General features: G+C 49.9%; 5 protein-coding genes across 5 annotated transcripts; 4 read left to right on the top strand and 1 right to left on the bottom strand.

Annotated features, from left to right (window-relative positions):
- Positions 1-52: 52 nt before the first annotated feature.
- ALTATR162_LOCUS11987 (uncharacterized protein) lies at positions 53-1,275 on the bottom strand (the record flags this gene model as incomplete). Its single annotated transcript, XM_043319631.1, has 3 exons — positions 53-870; positions 923-1,206; positions 1,262-1,275. 3 exons carry the CDS (start codon positions 1,273-1,275, stop codon positions 53-55), a joined length of 1,116 nt encoding a protein of 371 aa, XP_043175566.1.
- A 678-nt stretch (positions 1,276-1,953) lies between these two features.
- Positions 1,954-5,486, top strand: ALTATR162_LOCUS11986 (uncharacterized protein; the record flags this gene model as incomplete). Its single annotated transcript, XM_043319630.1, has 4 exons — positions 1,954-2,564; positions 2,620-3,758; positions 4,426-4,546; positions 4,601-5,486. The coding sequence occupies 4 exons, from the start codon at positions 1,954-1,956 to the stop codon at positions 5,484-5,486; spliced, it is 2,757 nt and encodes a 918-aa protein (XP_043175565.1).
- Positions 5,487-8,066: 2,580 nt separating this feature from the next.
- ALTATR162_LOCUS11985 (uncharacterized protein) lies at positions 8,067-8,777 on the top strand (the record flags this gene model as incomplete). The annotated part of the gene is made up of 3 exons (XM_043319629.1): positions 8,067-8,382; positions 8,459-8,631; positions 8,685-8,777. The coding sequence occupies 3 exons, from the start codon at positions 8,067-8,069 to the stop codon at positions 8,775-8,777; spliced, it is 582 nt and encodes a 193-aa protein (XP_043175564.1).
- Positions 8,778-12,698: 3,921 nt separating this feature from the next.
- Positions 12,699-14,434, top strand: ALTATR162_LOCUS11984 (uncharacterized protein; the record flags this gene model as incomplete). The annotated part of the gene is made up of 2 exons (XM_043319628.1): positions 12,699-13,623; positions 13,677-14,434. 2 exons carry the CDS (start codon positions 12,699-12,701, stop codon positions 14,432-14,434), a joined length of 1,683 nt encoding a protein of 560 aa, XP_043175563.1.
- A 1,205-nt stretch (positions 14,435-15,639) lies between these two features.
- ALTATR162_LOCUS11983 (uncharacterized protein) lies at positions 15,640-20,761 on the top strand (the record flags this gene model as incomplete). Its single annotated transcript, XM_043319627.1, has 7 exons — positions 15,640-15,918; positions 15,985-18,673; positions 18,781-19,045; positions 19,179-19,208; positions 19,267-19,304; positions 19,363-20,280; positions 20,343-20,761. 7 exons carry the CDS (start codon positions 15,640-15,642, stop codon positions 20,759-20,761), a joined length of 4,638 nt encoding a protein of 1,545 aa, XP_043175562.1.
- Between the last annotated feature and the right edge of the window lie 1,019 nt (positions 20,762-21,780).

Below are 21,780 nucleotides of genomic sequence, written 5' to 3'. Positions count from 1 at the left end.
AGAATAGTCAGTTATCATAAAGATAGCCGACGAACTCCTCAAGTCAGCAATACTAGAGCTCACTCCTTTCACCAAATATGTCTCTCTCGATCTCTTTTTTCTCCAATGCTGCCATCGCCTCATTGCTCGCTCCTAAATGCTTGAACGCCGGCGCATCTTCACCCAAACCCCATGCAAAAATGCCTCCAAGCTTCTTCTTCTCCATGATGACCTGCACCTTTCGCCCGATAGCCTCAGGCGTATCCCACGTCCAGAACAAATCCTCTTCACTATCCCAATAATAATGTCCACCACCAACCTCATCATAAATACCTTTCTCCATTGCACGCTCATAAGACGCAGAGAGTTCTTCAGGAACAGCGTCATGCCACGAGAACGCACCGGCTTTACCTAGATCAGCGCCTGTAGTGGGGTCTTCCATGAGTTCCGTCGCACAACCGATAGGATCGACACCGCACGTTGAGTTTGCAGCGGTCTTGTACCATTTGATGTAGAATGCCAACCCGAGGTTCGCTTTCTCGGGTGGTACACCGGCATTTAGATACGCGTCGATAGCTTCAAGAGAATTCCGGATTCCGGTATGATGTTTCGTTACACTGTCACGACGGTTGAAGAGGTCGTATGTCATGATGTTGAAGTAATCGACGGACTCTATAATGGAGGGTATGGTGGAAGGGGTGAAGGCTAGCATGTCGCGTGGGAGACCGGGGACAGCTGCTGAAATAGTCTTCTCTGGGCCTACAGCGAAACGAATCTCGGCAAGAAGTTTGGGATAAGCTTCGATTTCCCAAGCTTTGTCACTGTTGAGGTGACCGGGTGTTTTGTAGTCTTCGCCGTTGCCGCCCGGGTATTCCCAGTCTACGTCGATGCCTACTTTGATCAGCAGCTGTCCCATTGTGAGAAACTGTGAGATGCAACATACCGTCAGCGCCTGTCGCGTCAAGCATAGCTTTGACATTGCTAGCAAAAAGCTTTCGGCTTTCTTCCGTCTTCGCTGCTCTCGAGAAGCCGTCTGTATCTCCCCACCCACCAATCGCAACCTGAATGATTGTCCCCTTAGAGAACTTTGGTCTCACTTCTTCGATAGTGGTGAATAGCGGCCAGTCGCGTTGCTTTGGAGTGTTGAAGATGTCAGAACGCATAAAAGCAAGAGCAACATCGGTAGTGTTCTCAACCAGCGGTTGCTCCGGTACTACATTGTGCTGTCTGATGGCTATCAGCAACATCGCTCCCCGTAGTAGTTGCAGATATTTGGCGTTACCCTGTCAAGTACATGTTGTACTTCAGTCCAGGTTTAGCTGCCGTTGCTGCACCGAGCATCAAAGCTAGGCAGAGCCATGACCATCTGGTTGGAGTCATCATTCGCGACGCATTCGTAGAAGATGATATTCTTGGAAGAGACTAACACATGTTACGCTCGTGATGCGATGGAAGTGGCTGGTGGCACGACGCGTGTTCGGAACCGTGCCCCGCAGTGGGCAGACGCGCGACTTTTCTGGGCTAGCGTCTTTAGGCGGCGATCACAGTGAACCGTCTCGTTTGGCGCTCCACTTACAGGCTTGCGCCATTGCAGTGGCAGGATGTCACGGTTACAACATGAATGGAGATATCAAGCGCCGCATGAAGTATCCTGGGCCGCTGGCTGTTACCAGCTCGCGACGCATAGACACGAACAGCCATGTGGCTAATTGACATCAGTCTGACTCCTTTCCTCAGCTGATTGCTTGTTTTGCTTATCATGTGTCGCCTATCGCTCAGCTGTGGCTTCAAGATGACGCGGTATTGGTGGGAGGAAGCGAGGAACGCCAGCTGCGTGTTAGGCGCGCATCTCATATTCAGCCTGGTTAGTCTGCTTGAGAGAGCCTACTAAGTATCAACTCATCCTTTCGCTATATCAGCACCATCCTCTTGTCGAGAGTGCTAGGCCAGAAAATTCCTTCAAGAGACACGACCATGTCTACGCAAACCACTGCCTGCGCTTCATCACACTACGAAGCTCTAGACCCGACTGCTAAAGAGATACGCGTTCTAGAAATAGTGCCCGCGAGTGGGGACGATATCATTGAGTGCACCATGAGACGCATCTCGCTTCTCGGCGATCTTGTTCCAATCTACGAGACTATCTCATATTGTTGGGAACTTCCTAGAGCTCCCTCCTCAATAAAGCTCAATGGCCGTCTAACACCTGTACCGGCAAGCTCAGAGGCTAGTCTCAAACGGATGCGCCTCAGCGACCGACCGCGAGTACTATGGATCGATGCCATATGTATAGATCAGTCATCGGTAACAGAACGCAGCGCCCAGGTAGCTTTCATGGCATGCATCTATCGTGCCGCAAGGCATAACCTCATTTACCTTGGCGAAGATGACGGAATGTCCGAGAGAGGTGTCAAGGCTATCCAGGACGTTGTTAATGACATGCGCACCGCTACCGCGGACTTGACCCTGCTATTTCAAACTATACATGATGAGCCGACGGGCGCGTTCCTTTACTCGACCGAGGCTTTCAGTACGGACATTGACTTCGAAGCACTCGAGGCTCTTTTCAATCGTCACTGGTTCAGGTAAATTTGTCCGACCAAGACTCTAAGATAGTTCCAGTTGACTCAGCGATTGCAGACGGCTGTGGGTCCTGCAGGAAGCCTTCCTCGCACAATCCAATACCTGCCATTGGGGTACTTCTACATTCGACCTTCTCGATACAGTACGGGCTGCACGGTGGCTCCTCTACAAGTTCCGATCCATCCCTAATGGTCTTTACGACTGTAATGGTTGGCGCTGTGCCATTGAGATGTTTGCTTTCCTTGACCCCGACCATAGTCGCGAAAAGAACCGCAGACTTCTGTTCGAAATGCTTGAGATATCTCAGCAGTTCGAGAAAACCGAACCAAAGGATAGCATTTATGCTGTTCTGGGCTTGCTTGATCACGGAACATCCCTGGAAGGTGATCGGGCGACATTGCTTGAAGTTGACTATACGAAGTCACTTGCTGACATTTTGCGAGATGCTACACGATACGCCTTGCGTCAGACTTGCGACCTGAAAGCTCTGGGTGGAATAGCTTATCGCTCCGATGAACTAGCTAAATCCCAAAAGTTTCCAACATGGGCTATTCGTGCAGACTCCCTTCGCCAAGAACACAGCATTAACCACCTGCCTACGTTCTTCCGCGCCTGCGATGGCCTCGGGGCACCATCCTCACTCGGGGATGTGCCTTCCAACGAGAACGTACTACTGCTCGAAGGGATAGTGGTTGATGACGTTCTTCAAGCAACCACTGTTGGCCTTTACGATGTCTCCGAGGATTACGAAGAACATTATGAGTGGCTGGTCTCCGTAAAAAATATGGCCATACACCATTGTGACACTGCAATTCACGAAGATCCTTTCCTAGCCATAGCTTTCACACTGGTGGCCGGCGAGACGCATAGTCGAAAACAGGCTCAGCCGGATGACTTGAAGGTGCTAATGGATTATATCAAGGATTTGACCATATACAAGGATGGTGTTATCTCGAGCGGCACCAGTATTAAACCACGAGTTGACGAGGAAAGCATGGCCGCAGTGTACGAAACCTCAAGATTGACCTGCTGCAGAGGCCGTCGTTTCTTTGTTACAGCGGCTGGACGTATGGGTTTAGGACCTCATTGTATGCGACCTGAAGATATCGTTGTAATCTTAAGGGGAGGTGATACGCCCTTCATCTTACGGAAGAAAGTTGAGGGTTATTGGCTACTTGGTGCGGCTTATGTGCATGGTATGATGTACGGCGAGGCGGTGCAAATGGAGAGAGACCGCGGCGGATCAGAAGTAGTGTTTCCGGTGCGGTGAATAAGTCTTAAGAAGAGATGAGGTGAGCAAAAACAATGGGACACATACAACAGCGGGGATTCGCTAGTGGTCACCCACCTAACTACTAATCCGCCGGTACACTGCTTGTATATGGCTGAGCGGACGGGAAGCCTAATTTTCAGTGTCCTATGGTCGTATGTGAAAGATAAGCAAGTTTTTGAATTTATAAAACCAATGAAACAATTGACAGGCCTGGGGCTCGTGCTGCGCGTCGGTCGATTAGCGTGCTTTCAAGGATCCTGTAGACGATGCAGCACGTTGCAGGAAGAGCGTCGCGTCTTGTTCAATCGCTTTAAGCGCAATCTGTATTTGAGCTCTATTAGAAGGTTCTGAGTGCTGATGTTCTGAGACATGGTGGTCTGGTAGTAGTTTTTGTGGGGGCTTAGCGATAGCGGGCAACTCGCCAGTGCCCAGGTGCAGGTGGGGTACCGAGAGTTAGCGTGGCTGCTTCTGGTTAATACGGGACGTGGCAATCTCATGCAGCAAACAACCTTGGTACCGCACAAAGACAATCTCTCAACCGCACCACCCCATATAGGAGGGCACTCATCAGTGAGCTTCGTCTCATCTAGCCTCGATCAACAGGAGTACCGGTGTGAACACCCACGTCAAGCAGACTGACAGTGAGATGAATCCGGATACCAATTCACCCTTGTGCCCCGACTGGGTCTTTCTAAACAATGCCAACGTACAGTAAGTGTGCTACAATTGAATCCAAAACATAAATGGTTAACACTGGGTTGTTAGCGTCGCAAAAGACCGGGGCTGGTTCAAAACGTACACACCCTTCACATCAACAGTTGATGCCTCGCCCTTCGTCAGCCCCCACAAGCACATTCCCGTGCTAGGAATAGGCACCGTCGAGATCCCTACAAAGCGCTCGCCCAATACTTCAGGTGCATCTTCGCATGGATCTCTCCTTCTCCACGAGGTCTTGCACGTGCCTGACTGCCTTTGCAACATCATTGGGCAACCACTCATGTTCACTGATGGATACTATCCCACCCTTAAATTCAGCGCCAAATCTGGTGGGACCATTAAAGATAGTCAGGGCAAGAATGTTGCCTATTTTGACCCCAAAAGCCCGCTGTCCGCAATCAAGGTGCGCTGTCCACCAAATGGGCCAGCGCTCGGTCCGCACGTACTCAAGAAGGATGTGCTATACGTGCTAGGTTGCCGATGGGAAACTGCCGAGAAGCGTAAGTGGCAAGAATTTAAAGCTAGAAATGGGCTGTTCACACCGGCGCAAAATGCTGCGTCCTACACAGCCGAGGAAACTGCGTTTCTCAAGAAGAACTTTGGCTCCGAGTACCACTTCCTGATCCAGCACGGGCTCAAGATTCACGTAGATGAAGACCGCGAAGAGGGGCGGGCTATTCTACGTGCCGTAATGCGTGAGGATGAGATGTCCGAGGATGAAGAGTCCGATGACAAGGAGGATGGTTTTGACGAGTCAGAGTTCGAAGGCCATCAGGCAGACTACAACTTTACGGACCGCCAGCTTGATTGGATCGAAAAAAACTATCACAATTCGGAGCAGTTCATGATGTCTTATGGACTCAAGTTCTATGATGACGACGATCTTCAGGAGGCTAAGTTGATTGTGGAGGCTATGATGAATGAGGATGATTAGAGATACTTTGAAGTATTGCTCAAATCTACGAAGAGGCGGAGACTGAAGCTTCACTATGTATCAGTTCATCTTTAACTCCTCAGCTGGTACGCATAAATCAATTATTCATGCTCAACAAGGGGAATCCAGAGCGTACAACAGCACGTATTCTGACTTACTCGACCACCGCGACACTGATGTGTCATTGTATTGTTTGACGTTCCCAGCGAATGAGAAGCCGTGTTTCTGACCCCCTATGGTCGTATGTGAAGGAAATGCTGATGGTTGGAGTATATCAACCCGGCGGAACGACCAACAGCTTTGCACTAGATTTCGAACATTAGAAATCGATTCCATCAGCGTCTAGCTGTATTCCAGGCCCAAGACTGTAGGTTATGGGGCCTTGGTGTTAAGTAAGTTCTAATTTTGACATGCCGTGTGTAAGGCACACTTCATGCGCAGACGAGCGAACTAGTTCAGTAGAAGCTTATATTTAAAGTAGAGAATAGTAGACAAAGACCCTAGAAGAGGTAGAGTGTACGCGTGGTCATATAGCTAAAAGAGAGAAGCTAGATAAAGGTGCTAGGCTATAAAAGGTCTAATAGTTTAGGCCTCTAAAGGTGTAACACGGGATGGCAGAGGCTGAGCGAGGAGGACGACTATGGTCCCAACATGTTTGCTTCTCTCGCTCGCGCCTTGGCCTCTGAACCTGCTCATAACCTGCGCTCCGCGTGTTAGGAGATGGACAAGAATTATTCTCACGACCTCCCCACCTAGTGTAGTAATACAGAGCTTTCCCCCACTATTCTCTTGTAGTGTGAAGCAAATACTATTGCCTATAACTACCCCTCACATAGGGCGCTTAATAGTGAACCACGTTAAACCTTAAAATAAGTACTAGACAAGGAAAGGCTATTTTCTTATAGGTTTTCCCTTACTACTACCGCAATTAATCGCTAGCATATACCTGATTTATCATACGACGAGCTGTATATCTTGGCTTCTATAGGCTAAAGTCACAAGATGGGCAAAAAGGGGTTTTTTTTGGATTGGCAATCCGTGAACCCGAGGAACAAACGACCTTCCTGCACCAGTTTGCTGCACTAAGACTTAAGCCTCTCGTGCTGTCAACGATCTACTACTAGAAATTAATAAACGCATGATGTTGCTACCTCATCCGTAGGTCTCGGGTGGTGGTTTTGATAGTGGTCGGCGTGTCGGCGTAAAGCTTTGAGAGCTCCTACACCAGCACCATTACTACCAGAAACTAGGGACTTGCGTTGACCGCGCTAGGCGCACAACTATCCTCGCAGAGCTACAATTTTGTATACCGAAGTCCTGCCTCAAGAGGCTGGTGGCGAGGCTTTCTAACATACTGCACGATCCAGGGCTTAGACCCGTCTATGCCAAGCCGGTGTATAGTTGCGGCTGGAAATTCTGCATATAGGTTAGATTTCAACCTATGTGCTAGACGCACGACTGAGAGTTCATTTTCTCGAAGGGTAGTAGTGCTATACGGACCTGAGTACATGGATACATAGGCGTTCGATCATGGCAAGCTTAAGGCTGGTCCCGTACCGCGTTTCATAGGTTCCTCATCATTGTGATATCAATATATCGCCTGAAGTTGGCGGTCAGGCATATTTTGAGATGACTGAAATGATGACAGCAGCATGTCAGGCTTAAGGTTGTGCAAGGGTCTGGCATGATGTCAGACTTTGAACATCATTTCAAGTACTCAACACATAACAGCTCTTGATACCTAGCTATCACAAGACTATAGAGAGAGGTTTTAAGAGCTAAAGTATCTTACAAAGAGCGATAGACGAGAGGGGAGGGTGAAGTTCCCTTATCTTGGCACACCTCGGATGAGCTCCGATTCGCCCACTACCTGCCCACGCCGGATCCCTGCACGCATGCGCAACATGCGCAAAGTAATTTATTGATCCCCTCCTTGCACTAGGGTTATATGCATGCTAGATAAAAGGGTAGGTAGCTGTTATCGCTGTCTTCTTCCAAGGTTAGATTCAGATTTTAAGTTTTTCACCGGTCACCATTTCAGACTCCTGAAATCGTTCTCTCACAGATTTGATCTATCACGATCCTAACTGTGTAATGCGAAGCCATCAACTTAGACATCATGCCTGGCTCTGGCATTATGCCATCAATATAGTTACACGCGATCATGGATACCCCTAAACGTGGTACAGTCAGACTCACTGCCCTTAAGTTACCATCCCTTCTGAAAGAGGACGATTCCGTAAGCATTTATATGCAGACCTGCGTAGAAAAAATTAATTCCTGCACAGCTACGAAGCTTACTTCAATCTCAGCGCAGACATGAGGCACACTTGGAGGTCTGTTACCAATTATCTAGCATCTAGACCATTGGCAGAGTGCAACGTGATGCTGGAATACCTACCTACCTCGAGATTTCAGGCTTGTATTGTGTCTTCCAAGACAGATTCTCTTACTCATATCTTTCTATATAAGGCGCTGCCACCTCTAGACAAATCTTGCACCAGCATCAACAGCATCAACAGCATCAACAGCATCACCAAACCCTCAAAATCCGATAATTGCCAATCTTCATTATTCAAGATGATCTCCTTGAAACTCCTCAATCTTTTTACCTTGGCCCTACTCCCTCTGTCCTTTGCAGCTCCAGCTCCAGCTCCAGCTCCTGAGCCCCTTTCAGCCGCTACTGCCGCAATTCAATGGATACCGATCGACTTTGATGGCAAGACACTCTATCTCAACAGCGCAGCAGTGGCCGTATCTGCCAACCCCGCTGAGGGGGCGAAACTAGCTCTTCTTAACGGCAATGCCCCTGACTCTGACACCTGTGATGGCACCACTCTCGACCCCCATCCTGCTCCTTTCGCCAACACCGCAGACTGTGCGGTGATCCGTGACTGTAAGCCTCCAAGAACCTGAACTCATTGCTCTAAAGTAGTTATGTCCGACTGAGCGACAGATTGACCATTCTCCAGGGACCCGCTCTCAGAACACCTACTGGGGCGTTTGGAACAACACTCCCGACACACACAGCGTCTTGTACTACGGCACCTGTGTCTTCGAAGCAGGCACCCGGAACATCCAGACAACCTGGATTGGCTCTTCGAACATCGCGGACATCACTGAACTTGCCCTCAATAGGTGGCAGGTACATTCTAGCTCCCCTGATCAAGTGCCAAGTTTCTCTGCTGACAAAAATAGTCTGGTGGTGTCGTTGCCTCTCAGGGACAGACAGAATGCGACAACAACGGCTTCGGAACATCAACTGTCAGGTGGACTATCAAGCATTCTTAAGTGGTCTCTAGTGAACGACCAGGCGTTTTTATCTGGCCGATTGGGATAATTCCATAAGCCTAGCTTCGTCGAACGTCAATAAGCAGAAGTTGGGCGTAGTGTTGTTTTGGTTTGTAGTATGTAGTAAAGAGTTTATAAAAGCAGAGGCGCGATTTAATTTCTATAATTGCTTCCTAAATTAGGTCTATGATAGTAGTTTTATAACACGTTTTGTATAGGTTTAAGAACTTAGTGGGGTGGGCGTCACTCAACGACACGGTAGGGGTCTGGTATAGTAAACGTAACGCGTCGAGTCGCGGAGACATTCTCGCGCGCGTTGCCAAAAGACTTACGTGCAGAATAGCCTCTTATCGTCCCTTCGGCTAGCTAGGTCTGGAAGTCGTATAGAGGTTGTTAATAGTCAGGCAAATTGCGACGTAGGGATCGCTGGGTTGGCAAGATGCCCCCGCCGCCACATGAAGTTACGGCACGTTCACATCACGAAACGTCGCGTAACCCAAAGCACGTCGAGATAACACGCGCACACAATCCGGCGTCTTCATAGGCGCATTCTGATATCTTTAACGAGCAAGTACTATCACCGCGACACTAATATGGTCGACCCAGCTCGAAGAAACAAGATCTGCTCCAGTCTCCTGTCCTAGCACCTTAACAATCATACATTTCTCCTGCGCGAGGTCTCTGGACGTCCGTTGCTAACCCCAAGACCAACCTTCGACTTACTGTTCCCGAGTGATTAACCATATTTCCCCTAAACTGCACGCGTTGTTCGCACGTAGTAATTCGATGCGCGTTGTCTTCATTAGCACCCTTCAGCAACGGCGCTTCAAAGGCCGATGGTACAGTGCCCGTGCGCCATGTGAGCCAGTTCGCCGTGTGAGCCACCCGAACATCATAACAATATAATCATCCCAACTTCAACGCGTCATAACTCCGCCACTATGGACCCGATTCAAGAAGCGATTGAAGATATCGAATCGCGCGAAGATGGCGCATCTTTTTCGTACCGCGAAATCGCGCGTAAATTCAATATCAACAGAACGACGTTATCGCGCCGCCACCAAGGTTTAACACGCTCAAATGCAGCTATAGCAGAAGCGCAGCAGTTACTTAACCCACAACAAGAGTTAGAACTTATAAGATATATAGAAAAGTGCACAAGGCGAGGCTTGCCACCTACACGAGAGATGGTACAAAATTTTAGCAGCGCGGTTGCGCAGTAGGAGGTTTCTGAAAGCTAGGTAACTCGGTTTCTATGTGATGGGCTGGAGCCCAGTTGGTGAGTCCTCGATGATATCTCGGTCACGTGCGCGAGGCGCACTGTCCACAGATTCCGGGTGCCCCCCCTGAGCACCCGGATTCTGTGCAAGCGAGCCCGGCAGAAGGTTATCCCGAGCCGCCGCCCCCTGAACGACCTTCAGAACCCTAGCTACCTGTAGTTCTCTTCTCTATCGAATACAACTCCAGTATACCTGTGCGATAGCTCCCTGAGCGTAGCCCCTTACATTCTACATCGCTATTCTAACAAGCTCACTACTAAACTGAGCGCAGGAATCGACCGTGATAGGCACAAAGCTGACGACAGCGGCAAATACAAGTCTTACTTCAACCTCCTTCATGCGAAGATAAAGCAGTACGGCATTAACGAGCGTAACACCTTGTGAGGAGTAGTTGGGCAGGCACTGAGATATCGGTATAGGCTTGTATTGAGACGAATCCTTGAGGAGCTATCAAGCCTCTCAGAGGGATGATATATACCTACGTCACGTGATTGTGGCTGGTGTGATCCGACGGTGCCCCGAAGGGTTCCCGGTGGCTCACCAGTCTGTGGCTGGAATCCTGTGGTGATGGAACATCGTGACACACCTACAATATAGATAAGAAGGGCTTCTTTGTCGGTCGCGTAACGCGCTTAAAAAGAGTCTTTAGTAAGGCTTCTTTAGCTTAAAAAGAGCGCACAGTAGCGCTCTAGGATAGTAACAGAGAATAGGTAACGCTGTTAGTGTCACGGTAACCACCGTGGTTCCCTTGACACTGAACGCGCTACAGAATCCGAGTGCTCCGCCAAGCACCAGGATTCTGCTGATTAGCCGGCCGGGCCTAGCGCCATGCGCACGGCCCCCATCGATAACTTCTTACCGCCTGTACATGCTGATTCTGTTTCCTTACGCAACGTCTTGTATTACACCAGATATCGTACGTAGCCACAATTAACGCTTCTAGTAAGCTCTTAAACACGTGCTCGTAGCATCTCGTGACACGAATCTATTAGCGTCTTTTGATCCTTAACGGCCACGGAAGCCACGTAACGCGCGAGTTTATAGAGTTTTGCGATGCTAATCGCATCCTTCTAGCTATATTTCTACCTTATTTAACTTACAGCTTATAGCCGTTAGATATAGTGCTTTTCTCGCCGCTCTCGCGCAACTATTGTCAGGCACCAGGTTACTCCGGGCCCGTTCGGGCCGGTATGCCAAGCAATCGCAGTATATTAGCCTACCTTACCGCTGTTGTGGCTCGACAGCGGTTCGTCTCTAGTCTTACAAGGCAATATACCTCTACTTCCACTATCGCGGTGCATCTCGTATCTATAAAGACTCTATTGCTTGACAACTATACAACAGAACTCAACTGCAGCTTGCAGCGCTCGCAAGGCATTACTAGAATTACGAAACGCGACTTCTTCCGCATCTTTTAGGCCGCATAGAGCTCTACAATAAGGCGGGATATTATTTTAAAGAGTTTTTAAGCTACAGGCGTGTAGCTAATAGATGCTGACGTCGTACTAAAGCGCTTCAACACCCGCTCCCAACGACATGCGCACAACTTAGAAATTAGAGAGTAAGGTAATAGCGATAGCTAGATATAGATGCGAAAAGTCTTTAACGCTGCAGTAGCTAATAAGGCAAAAGTTAAAGCTAAACGGCTGTCGCAAAGCATACACTCGCTACAGGTTAACAACGCCATCCTCCACGATTAAAACGAGGGCCTACGACACGAGCTTAACCTTACAAAGAAGCAGCCAACGCAGCGCACAATAATTAATACACGAGAGGGCGATAAGTAGCATAGCGGCGCCGTGTTCTAGAGTCCTACGAGCCTCCGCACATAGCGCTCGCGCAAAGCTGTAGAACAAGACGAAGCCAAGCAGCTACAACTCCAAAAAACTCACGATAGAGAGATAAAAGCGGCGGCAACAGTATATAGAAAACAGCAACAAGAAGAGGTAAAGGTAGCTCGTTAACATGCTGCTAAGGAGCGTCGTAAGGCTAAGAAAGCGCACAGCAAGTCGTGCTAACGCTAGTCCTCTAGCTGCGTCTCCCCCACCGAAAATCAGCGCACGCGGCCGCAACATTAAGACACCAGCGAGATATAAGTAGATAGAAAGCTTCCGATACATTTATAGATCAATACACCAAGAAATCTCGCGATAATAGCTATTGTGTAGCGTTCTACAGCCTCATCTTTCTAGACGCTCGAATATTGTTGGGGTGGCTCACACGGCGAACTGGCTCACATGGCGCACGGGCACTGTAGCTCCAACGGACCCATAGAAAACGGCCTTCTCAACTCCCGCCATCGGTAGAAGATTGCGCCAACTGCGATGATAATTAGGAAAGTCAATGTGCTATTTGTGAAGCAACTAAAACTTACTCTGGTTGTAGAAGATACGTAGCTATTACTCGGCTAGCTGAATTTAGAATAGATCCTGTTACGTTTTGAAATTACCACCTGAGGTTCCTTGGCAAGGCTTCCCCCAAGGCGGGCTTTTCCTTGGCCGAACTCGCATCAACTGTTGCGCAACTCCTCATCATCTCGCTGCTACACCTTCGTTGCCTAAACACTCATTTTTGTGCATTAAGAAGACTTCAGCGAAACCTGGTCCACAACATTCTTCGTTCATTGTAGCCCAAGCTTCCGATGGAACCTGTCGGCCTTACTATTGGTGCAGTTGCCTTGGCTGGGCTTTTCTCTTTGTGTATACAATGTTTCGACCTGATCGAGATTGGCCGGAAGACTAGCGTGGACTACGAAATTTTGGTTGTAAAACTCAGCATAGAGAAGCGGCGATTGATGGTCTGGGGCGAAGCAGTGGGTATACTCAGGCCAGATCAGGACAGAGATCCTCTTCTGGATGACCCGGAAACACGGACACTGGTCGAGAGAATACTCTCAAGCGTTCAGAGACTGTTCGATGAAACACAGAATCTTAAGTCGAAGTATGGTCTGGAGAAAGCATCCTCAACGCAAAATGGTCCGAAAGCAAAGGTTCAAGGCAGCGCGGTTTGCGCGTTGTCTTTTGAGAGCTCACCACTGGTCCAGTTTCAGACGGGATTCTCTGAGCATATTAGAAAATTAGGGCTTGTGGAGAAGACTCGATGGGCCATTCGGGATTCAAAGAAGTTTGCCACCTTGATTCAAGACTTGAAGGATTTGCTGGATGGGCTTGGTGAGATCACAACATCTTCCAGATCAACAATCCTCAAGGGACAGCTTATTCGGGAAGAGACGCAATCAATGTCGGATCTTAACATGTTGAAAGTTATTGAGCGGACTTGTTCTGATACAGATTGGAGGAGCTCTGCCAGTTCTGCGAGCGCCTACTTTATCAATCAGAATCGGCTAACTACTGAGGGGCGAGAGGATATACAAAAGTGGGTGCAGATTGATCCTCGCCGAGACATTGCAGAAGGAATATCTCCAGGTCAGGATCATAGTCAAATGTTGCCAGATACCAGCGAGATTGCCTATGAATCATCACAACTCGCAGGTTCCCTGCACTCGCCACCTCAAACGAGACCGGGCAGCTCTCGTAGTCCTAGTCGTCTTAGACTGAAGACTTTCGGTACATGCATCCCTGTCATAGGTATGATGCAGACTTTATGCTTACTTGCGCAGACACCCCCTATGAGAAGACAGACACGCAGGTACTTGTGTTATGCAGCACAAGTGCACTGATAGCATGGATTCCAAAGACAGACAAGACTTTCTACGCCATTTACGATATTCCTCGGATCACGACCGCAAACGCAATCACCGCTTCCCGAATGATGAAGGCTATCGTGATTCCACCTCGTTTTCAGTACCCTAACATCACCATCTACTGCCCTCCTCGCATGCGCTTCGTGCACATGGCGCTGAGTATCCTGAATCCGCGTGCAGATGTCCAGGAAAGGTCTCAGACACAATTTCAAATTCGTTTCGACGACCGTCTTCTCGATCGGACAACTTCTTTTAGTGGCATTGCGAAGAGAATGAAGGGCTACCACAGCGACATTGAGAACTGTATCTCCACCAGAGATAGTTCTCAAAAGAGAATCTTAGAATCCATCGACATGAATTGGCTGGAACAGCGAATAGAAGTTCTGGAGAATCCTTCCTACCAGCCGGTTCTAGACATGCTAGAGTGGAGTACGATCTTCCGTCAAAGCAAGGACGACACACATTGTGCAGGGATTATCATTATGGCGGGCGAGGATACATGTTGGAGAATGTTCAATACTGCACCAGTGGTGCCGCCCGATACCTTTCAGGATGGGAGAGTGTACCGTCTAAGGGAATTGGATGGCGGGGAGCCGAGGTATAAATGGAAGGCTGAACACTACTGTAACGTTTCCACCGACCTCGATTATAGAGAGCGCTTTGGTGCAGGATGAACTTACCGTTTGAGCTATGCATAGGTGGTAGTTGAGATATTTGCGCGTGGGCTGGAACGCTGATATACATAGAATGAGATCATTCATGGTATTGTACTTTTTCCGAGGCGACCGCATAACTGCCCTAGTTTTGTTACGGTCGGCCCAACGTCGAGCCCGCTTTATTTTGATCTACACACATTCTCTAATTGCATACATATCTCTGGTTGGAATCGATATAGACTGTTACCTTTGGTATTGCGTATGTTTGATAAGGTTAAGCCCTTGCAACACTGAGAGCTTCTGCGTTGTGCCGATGAACCCAAAATGGAACACAAAATTGCAATAGTGACTGCATGTCTACAGCAAAGGACGTGTAATACTTCAGGCCAACGTCGAAATGTTAGATTCCAGTGCAAAAGATATCGCGCAGCTCTGCTGCTGAATTAGTGCACATATCAGTCGTGTACCTACGATAGCGTGCTTACCAGTAGTATCCCACCGTCACGTGTGCACAAATGTTGACTACCATAACTTGGAGAATAGAGGGCGGCCGACCCGCTCTGCCACACCTTTACCATGAACGCCCGCACTGAATGGTATCGCGAAGGGATATAAGGGCTACTATCAGTGACAGGACGGCATGCAGCCTTGATAGCCATTCGCTGTATAACTGTACTATGACCTATCATACGGAGTCGCCAAGACGTGACGACATCCGATATGACAACGGTTCGACAACGGTTCGTTTTTGATGGTTTCGCGAGCTCTGGCTGTATATAGAGTGACGTGTGCACGTGATCTGGTGTCAAGTTCCTCAGCTGAGAACCTGTTCTCCGGGATGTGGATCGGACAAAGACGGGCCCATCGGTTCGTGACGTGTTCGGAACTGCGGCATGCGGCGACAGTACGCGCTTATGGTCCACAAAGAAGCGACTGCCGGATTCCGTTGTCAACACGACTGCGATGCGTCAAGTCGGATTGTTCGTATCGTCGCATAGTCTATTACCACATACTCGAGGCTAGTCGCATATGTAGCTCGCGGCGTTATCGGGAGTAGGGCTAGTAAGCAGCGATGATTATATCATACCGACGGCCCGAGCTTTCACCTCAAAAGTGCCCTCGCGCCGCGACCGCCTCGACACCTTCTCGCCGCTTTCGACGTCCTGATCTGCCTGAACTCTGCAATAACCAGAGTCCTGGCAATCACAAGCACCATCCGATCGATGCAGGGCCAACAACAGACGCCCTTTCTCCCCAGCATCCCGCTCGCGCATGGCTATCTGACAGCCTCGAAGCACCATCAGCAGCCATTATGCGGTAATAGCGAGGGCTGGGGCCCAATCAGCCCCATAAGATACGACTTCACACCATGCTTCTTGGACGTGTGGATAGCAGTCGTCGGAGCGTTTGGAATCGTGGGAGGAGCAGGCGCGTTGTGGTACCTGTACAGCAAGTGCCCACCGCAGCCTGTAAAGCGCAACTGGCACTTTTACGCGAAGCTGGTATGCAGGACATCCCGAGTTTGTATGGGGTTTATTGAAACACCTACTAACAATTGGCGCTACCAGATATCTCTCGGAGCACTCATTGCCACTACGGCCGTACAAGCAGCGCTCCAAATCGAATACTACAAAGACGTATGGGCCGGCGACTTCCGTTTTTGGACATCGATAATTACCATCGTTTCACTCGGCGTCATCTTCTACATCCAATATATCGAACACTGGCGGTCGCGGAATGCCAACGGCGTGGCCCTCTTCTACTGGCTCTTCCTACTCATCGCATACGCCGTTAAACTTCGGTCGCTCGTCTCCCAGCAGGTACATCGCGAGCATGTGGCATACTTCGCAGTCTTCTGCGCTAGTGTTGGATTGGCTGCGCTCTCCTTCATCCTGGAATGGCTGGTCCCAAAGCGCATGAGCGACTACGACATGCTTGGGGATGATGATGAATGTCCATACGAGTATGCAGACGTCTTCTCAGTCTTGACATTCGGCTGGATGACACCTCTGATGAAGCAAGGATATAAGACTTTCCTTACCCAGGACGATCTGTGGAATCTGCGAAAGCGCGACACGACCCGACACACCTCGCAGACATTCGAGGATGCTTGGCAATATGAGATGGAAAAGAAGCACCCTTCACTGTGGCTGGCGATGTTCCGTTCATTCGGCGGCCCTTACTTCCGTGGCGCCGCCATCAAGACTATAAGCGATGTCCTGAACTTTGCTCAACCTCAGTTGCTCAGACTCCTCATCACCTTCGTCGACTCGTATCGCGCTAACTACCCCGGAGAGCCCCAGCCTCTCATTCGTGGCGCGGCTATCGCACTTGCCATGTTCGTCGTGTCCGTTTCTCAGACTGCCTGCCTCCACCAGTACTTCCAGCGTTCTTTCGAGACTGGCATGCGCATCAAGTCGTCGCTTACAGCTGCCATCTACTCCAAGTCTACTCGTCTATCCAACGAGGGCCGCGCATCCAAGTCAACTGGTGATATCGTCAACTACATGGCCGTGGACACACAACGTCTCCAGGATCTTGCACAATATGGTCAACAGCTGTGGTCTGCCCCTTTCCAAATCATTCTGTGCATGCTTTCACTTTACCAACTGCTCGGTGTTAGTTGTTTTGCAGGAGTTGCCGCCATGTTCGTCATGATTCCCATCAATGGTGTCATCGCACGATGGATGAAGACATTGCAGAAGGAGCAAATGAAGAACAAGGATTCGCGTACCAAACTAATCTCCGAGATTCTCAACAACATGAAGTCGATCAAGCTCTACGCCTGGACAACAGCCTTTGCCAACCGTCTAAACACCATCCGAAACGACCAGGAACTCAAGACACTGCGCAAGATTGGTGCTACTCAAGCATTCTCTACCTTCACCTGGTCCACCACTCCGTTCTTAGTCTCCTGCTCAACTTTCGGCGTCTTCGTCTGGACGCAGAACCGTGCTCTGACAACCGACATCGTCTTCCCTGCTCTCACGCTCTTCAACTTATTAACTTTCCCTCTTGCTATCCTCCCAATGGTCATTACGGCCATTGTCGAGGCCAGCGTAGCCGTTGGCCGTATCACTGGCTATTTGACCGCCGATGAGTTGCAGGAGGATGCCGTTATCCGCGAAGATGCTGTTACCGAGAACGGCGACGAATCGGTTCGTATCCGCGACGCTAGCTTTACGTGGGACAGGAACGCTGAGCGTCGAGCCCTTCACGACATCAACTTCACCGCGCACAAGGGAGATCTCGCGTGTATTGTCGGTCGCGTGGGTGCAGGCAAGTCATCGCTTCTTCAAGCAGTGCTCGGTGATCTGTGGAAGATACACGGAGAAGTCGTGCTTCGTGGAAAGACCGCCTATGTACCACAGTCGGCTTGGGTAATGAACGCTTCGGTTCGTGAAAACATTGTATTTGGCCACCGATGGGATCCCCAATTCTACGAGAAAACCGTCAACGCCTGTGCGTTACGAGACGACTTTGGATCGCTTCCTGATGGTGACCAGACCGAGGTTGGTGAACGAGGTATTTCACTATCAGGTGGTCAGAAGGCCCGTCTTACACTAGCTCGTGCCGTGTATGCTCGCGCAGACATCTACCTTCTCGATGACTGCCTGTCAGCTGTTGACCAGCACGTCGGACGCCATCTTATCGACAACGTACTCGGACCCAAGGGTTTGCTTGCGGGGAAGACCAGGATTCTGGCAACCAACTCTATCCCGGTTTTGATGGAAGCGGACATGATTCTACTACTGCGCGAGGGCAAGATCCTGGAGAGAGGCAGCTATGGACAACTAATGGCCATGAAAGGCGAGATTGCTCAACTGATCAAGACATCTCAGAATGAAGATCAAGGAGAAGATGACAGCACCCGCACATCTGACAGCATCATGAGCGACGAAGATTCTACTGTGTACGGCGGTAGTCCCGCTGGCGAAGACGACGAGGAAGACCAAGCTGAAGCCGAGGCTGCGCAGGAAGGTGGCGCGCATCTCGCTCCCTTGAGGGTCGGAGGCGGTACGGCCCGCAAGTCGAGCTTCCACACGCTTCGCCGAGCTAGCACTGCAAGTTTCAAGGGACCTCGTGGCAAGCTGACCGATGAGGAGGGTGGCGGGCTGAAGAGCAAGCAGACCAAGGAATTTTCTGAGCAAGGCAAGGTTAAGTGGTCCGTCTATGGCGAATACGCAAAGACCAGCAATCTTGCAGCTGTTGCCATCTATCTGATGCTTCTTCTTGGAGCCCAGACATCATCAATTGGTAAGTCGCAAGGTCATGGGTACTTCCGAATCGCGGTGAACTTAGAGTAGCATACTATTGGCCCATCGCTTTTTTGTCGTCTTGGACGCGACGCTAACATCATGCAGGCGCAAGCGTATGGCTCAAGCATTGGTCAGAGATCAATCAGCGTTTCGGTGGAAACCCTCATGTGGGGAAATACATCGGCATCTACTTCGCGTTTGGCGTAGGATCTGCTGCCCTTGTCGTTGTGCAGACTTTGATCCTCTGGATTTTCTGCTCCATCGAGGCTAGCCGAAAGCTACACGAGCGGATGGCGTTTGCCATCTTCCGCTCTCCAATGAGCTTCTTTGAGACAACACCTGCAGGACGCATACTCAACCGATTCTCAAGGTAGGTCAGCATCCATACTTAGGTTCATCCCGCGGTCCGATCCATGTCTGCTGACAACCTATCCACCTGTTGTCCCGCGGAGCATGACCCTGGACCCATTTTGTACACTGACACTGGCTAACTTGCTTGACAGTGACATCTATCGAGTCGATGAAGTTCTAGCGTGAGTTGATTTCCACTCTTGAACTATCTGCTAGTAGATTTCTAACATGTCCCTTTAGCCGAACGTTCAACATGCTCTTCGTCAACTCCGCCCGAGGTATGCAGCCACCCCCCACATTGATCCGTTTTGTAACACAGTTGACTGACCGACGTAGCCGGGTTCACCCTTGTCGTTATCTCGTGGTCGACCCCAGTCTTCGTTGCCTTCATCCTGCCGCTCGGCGCGCTCTACCTTTACATCCAGCGATATTACCTGCGCACATCGCGCGAGCTCAAGCGTCTCGATAGCGTTAGCCGTAGCCCGATATACGCCCACTTCCAGGAGAGTCTGAGCGGTATGAGCACGATTCGTGCATACAACCAGCAGAAGCGATTCGAGATGGAGAATGAGTGGCGTGTCGATGCTAATCTGCGTGCATACTACCCTTCCATTAGCGCTAACCGATGGCTGGCTGTTCGTCTAGAATTCCTTGGCTCAGTCATCATCTTGGCTGCTGCTGGTCTCGCTATCATTTCCGTCGCTAGCCACAGCGGTCTAACGGCGGGTACCGTGGGTCTAGCCATGTCGTATGCGCTCCAGATCACGCAGAGCCTCAACTGGATCGTTCGTCAAACTGTTGAAGTGGAGACCAACATCGTTTCTGTTGAACGTGTGCTTGAGTATGCCGCGCTACCCAGCGAGGCACCTGAGATCATCTCCAAGAACAGGCCACCAATCAGCTGGCCGTCTCAGGGCGCTGTCGCCTTTAACAACTACAGCACTCGGTATCGGCCTGGTCTTGACTTGGTGTTGAAAAATATCAATCTATCTATCAAGCCAAAGGAGAAGATTGGTGTCGTAGGTCGCACTGGTGCTGGTAAAAGTTCACTTACCCTGGCACTATTCCGCATCATCGAGCCCGCAGAGGGTAACGTAAGCATCGACAACCTGAACACCAGCACCATAGGCCTCCTCGACCTCCGCAGACGTCTAGCCATCATCCCACAAGATGCAGCTCTCTTCGAAGGCACCGTGCGTGACAACCTCGACCCAGGACACGTACACGATGATACCGAACTCTGGAGTGTACTAGGTAAGCCCACCCACATTTCCATCCACCACATCATCATCATGCTAACTCCATCCCCTCCACAGACCACGCACGCCTCAAGGACCACATCTCCTCCATGCCCGGCAAACTCGACGCCACCATCAATGAAGGCGGTTCCAACCTCTCCTCCGGCCAACGCCAACTTGTTTCCCTCGCCCGCGCCCTCCTCACCCCCTCCAACATCCTCGTCCTCGACGAAGCCACCGCCGCCGTCGACGTCGAAACAGACGCCATGCTTCAAACTACACTCCGCACTAGCATGTTCAACAACAGGACGATCATCACTATTGCGCATCGTATTAACACGATTTTGGACAGTGATCGCATTATTGTGTTGGACAAGGGCGAGGTCAAGGAATTCGATAGTCCAGCTGAGCTCGTAAGGAGGAAGGGACTGTTTTATGAGTTGGTCAAGGAGGCAGGGTTGTTGGGAGCGTTGGACATGAGTCAATCGAGCGGTTGAAAATGGTCGAGCTTGAAAAATGTTGGTAGTGACGGCGAGGAAGGTTGCCGTGAAGTAGCGCGAGATCCGCAAGGATCAAGGAAGACATTGTGGAGTCAGGTGGACAACCACGACTGTGTAACGGCGCTTTAAGTGATGAAGCCTGCCCGGAGGACTTCTCAAAGTATGAAAACATCGCTGGTGTAGGCATAGAGACTATTCAAGCTACCTCGTGGCCAGAAAAACTCAGACGGTGGAGGTGGGGGTGGCGAAAAGGAAAAAGGAAATTTAGGCTTTGGTAAAAATGTGTATAAAATTGTAATACTGTTTTCAACTTGCGAACCCTTGTTGGTGTCTCTTCCCTTTTGTGACAAGTACGTAGGTGAGTTGGTAAGTGATGGCGCTTTCGCTGTGGTAACTGAAGTCTATTTATCCTGTTGCCTTGTGTTTTGATCATATCACAGTCATCAAGCTGTTGCGCCGCACTGTGTACCGTGGTACTTGACGATGATGCTCTGAGATCGTGCTCATCTCTTCATGCAACTCATGTTCAGAGCAGGAAGTCGCCACGATGTACAAATTAGAGTACTGACCAGGATGACGCTGTTTGGTATATGATGCTAGCATCATGTCCTTCTGGGTGATGCATGGTCTTGTGCGGACCATGTGCTTTTAGTAATGATATGCGTGAAACGGCGTTCGAAGCTGCGACCCAGTCTTCATGCCCAGATCGTTGATTACCTTCCATCACGTGCACTGAAGAAAAGACTCGGAGTTCTTGATACTATAACCGTACTTATGGTTGTTCAGCTGGAGAAAACGATGTTTGACTATCCAGTCATTTCAAGCCGAAACCTTTTGCGTTCTCGGAAGCGCTCTGACTTTGTTCTTATGAGAGATGGAGAAAAAGGCTGGAAGGAGCGCGTTATCTACACATGTGCCACAACGGCCGTTGTGGTCAACCGATGGAATGAGGTGACGGCAGAAATCTGGATCGCGATCTGCATCTTGCAGCGGCGGTTGCCAGTTGTGTGTTGTCG

The sequence above is a fragment of the Alternaria atra genome (genome assembly GCF_907166805.1).
Source record: "Alternaria atra isolate CS162 genome assembly, contig: 37, whole genome shotgun sequence".
NCBI classification, from domain to species: Eukaryota; Fungi; Ascomycota; class Dothideomycetes; order Pleosporales; family Pleosporaceae; genus Alternaria; species Alternaria atra.
Note: the sequence above shows the minus strand (reverse complement) of the source record. Positions and strands in the feature narration are given on the sequence as shown.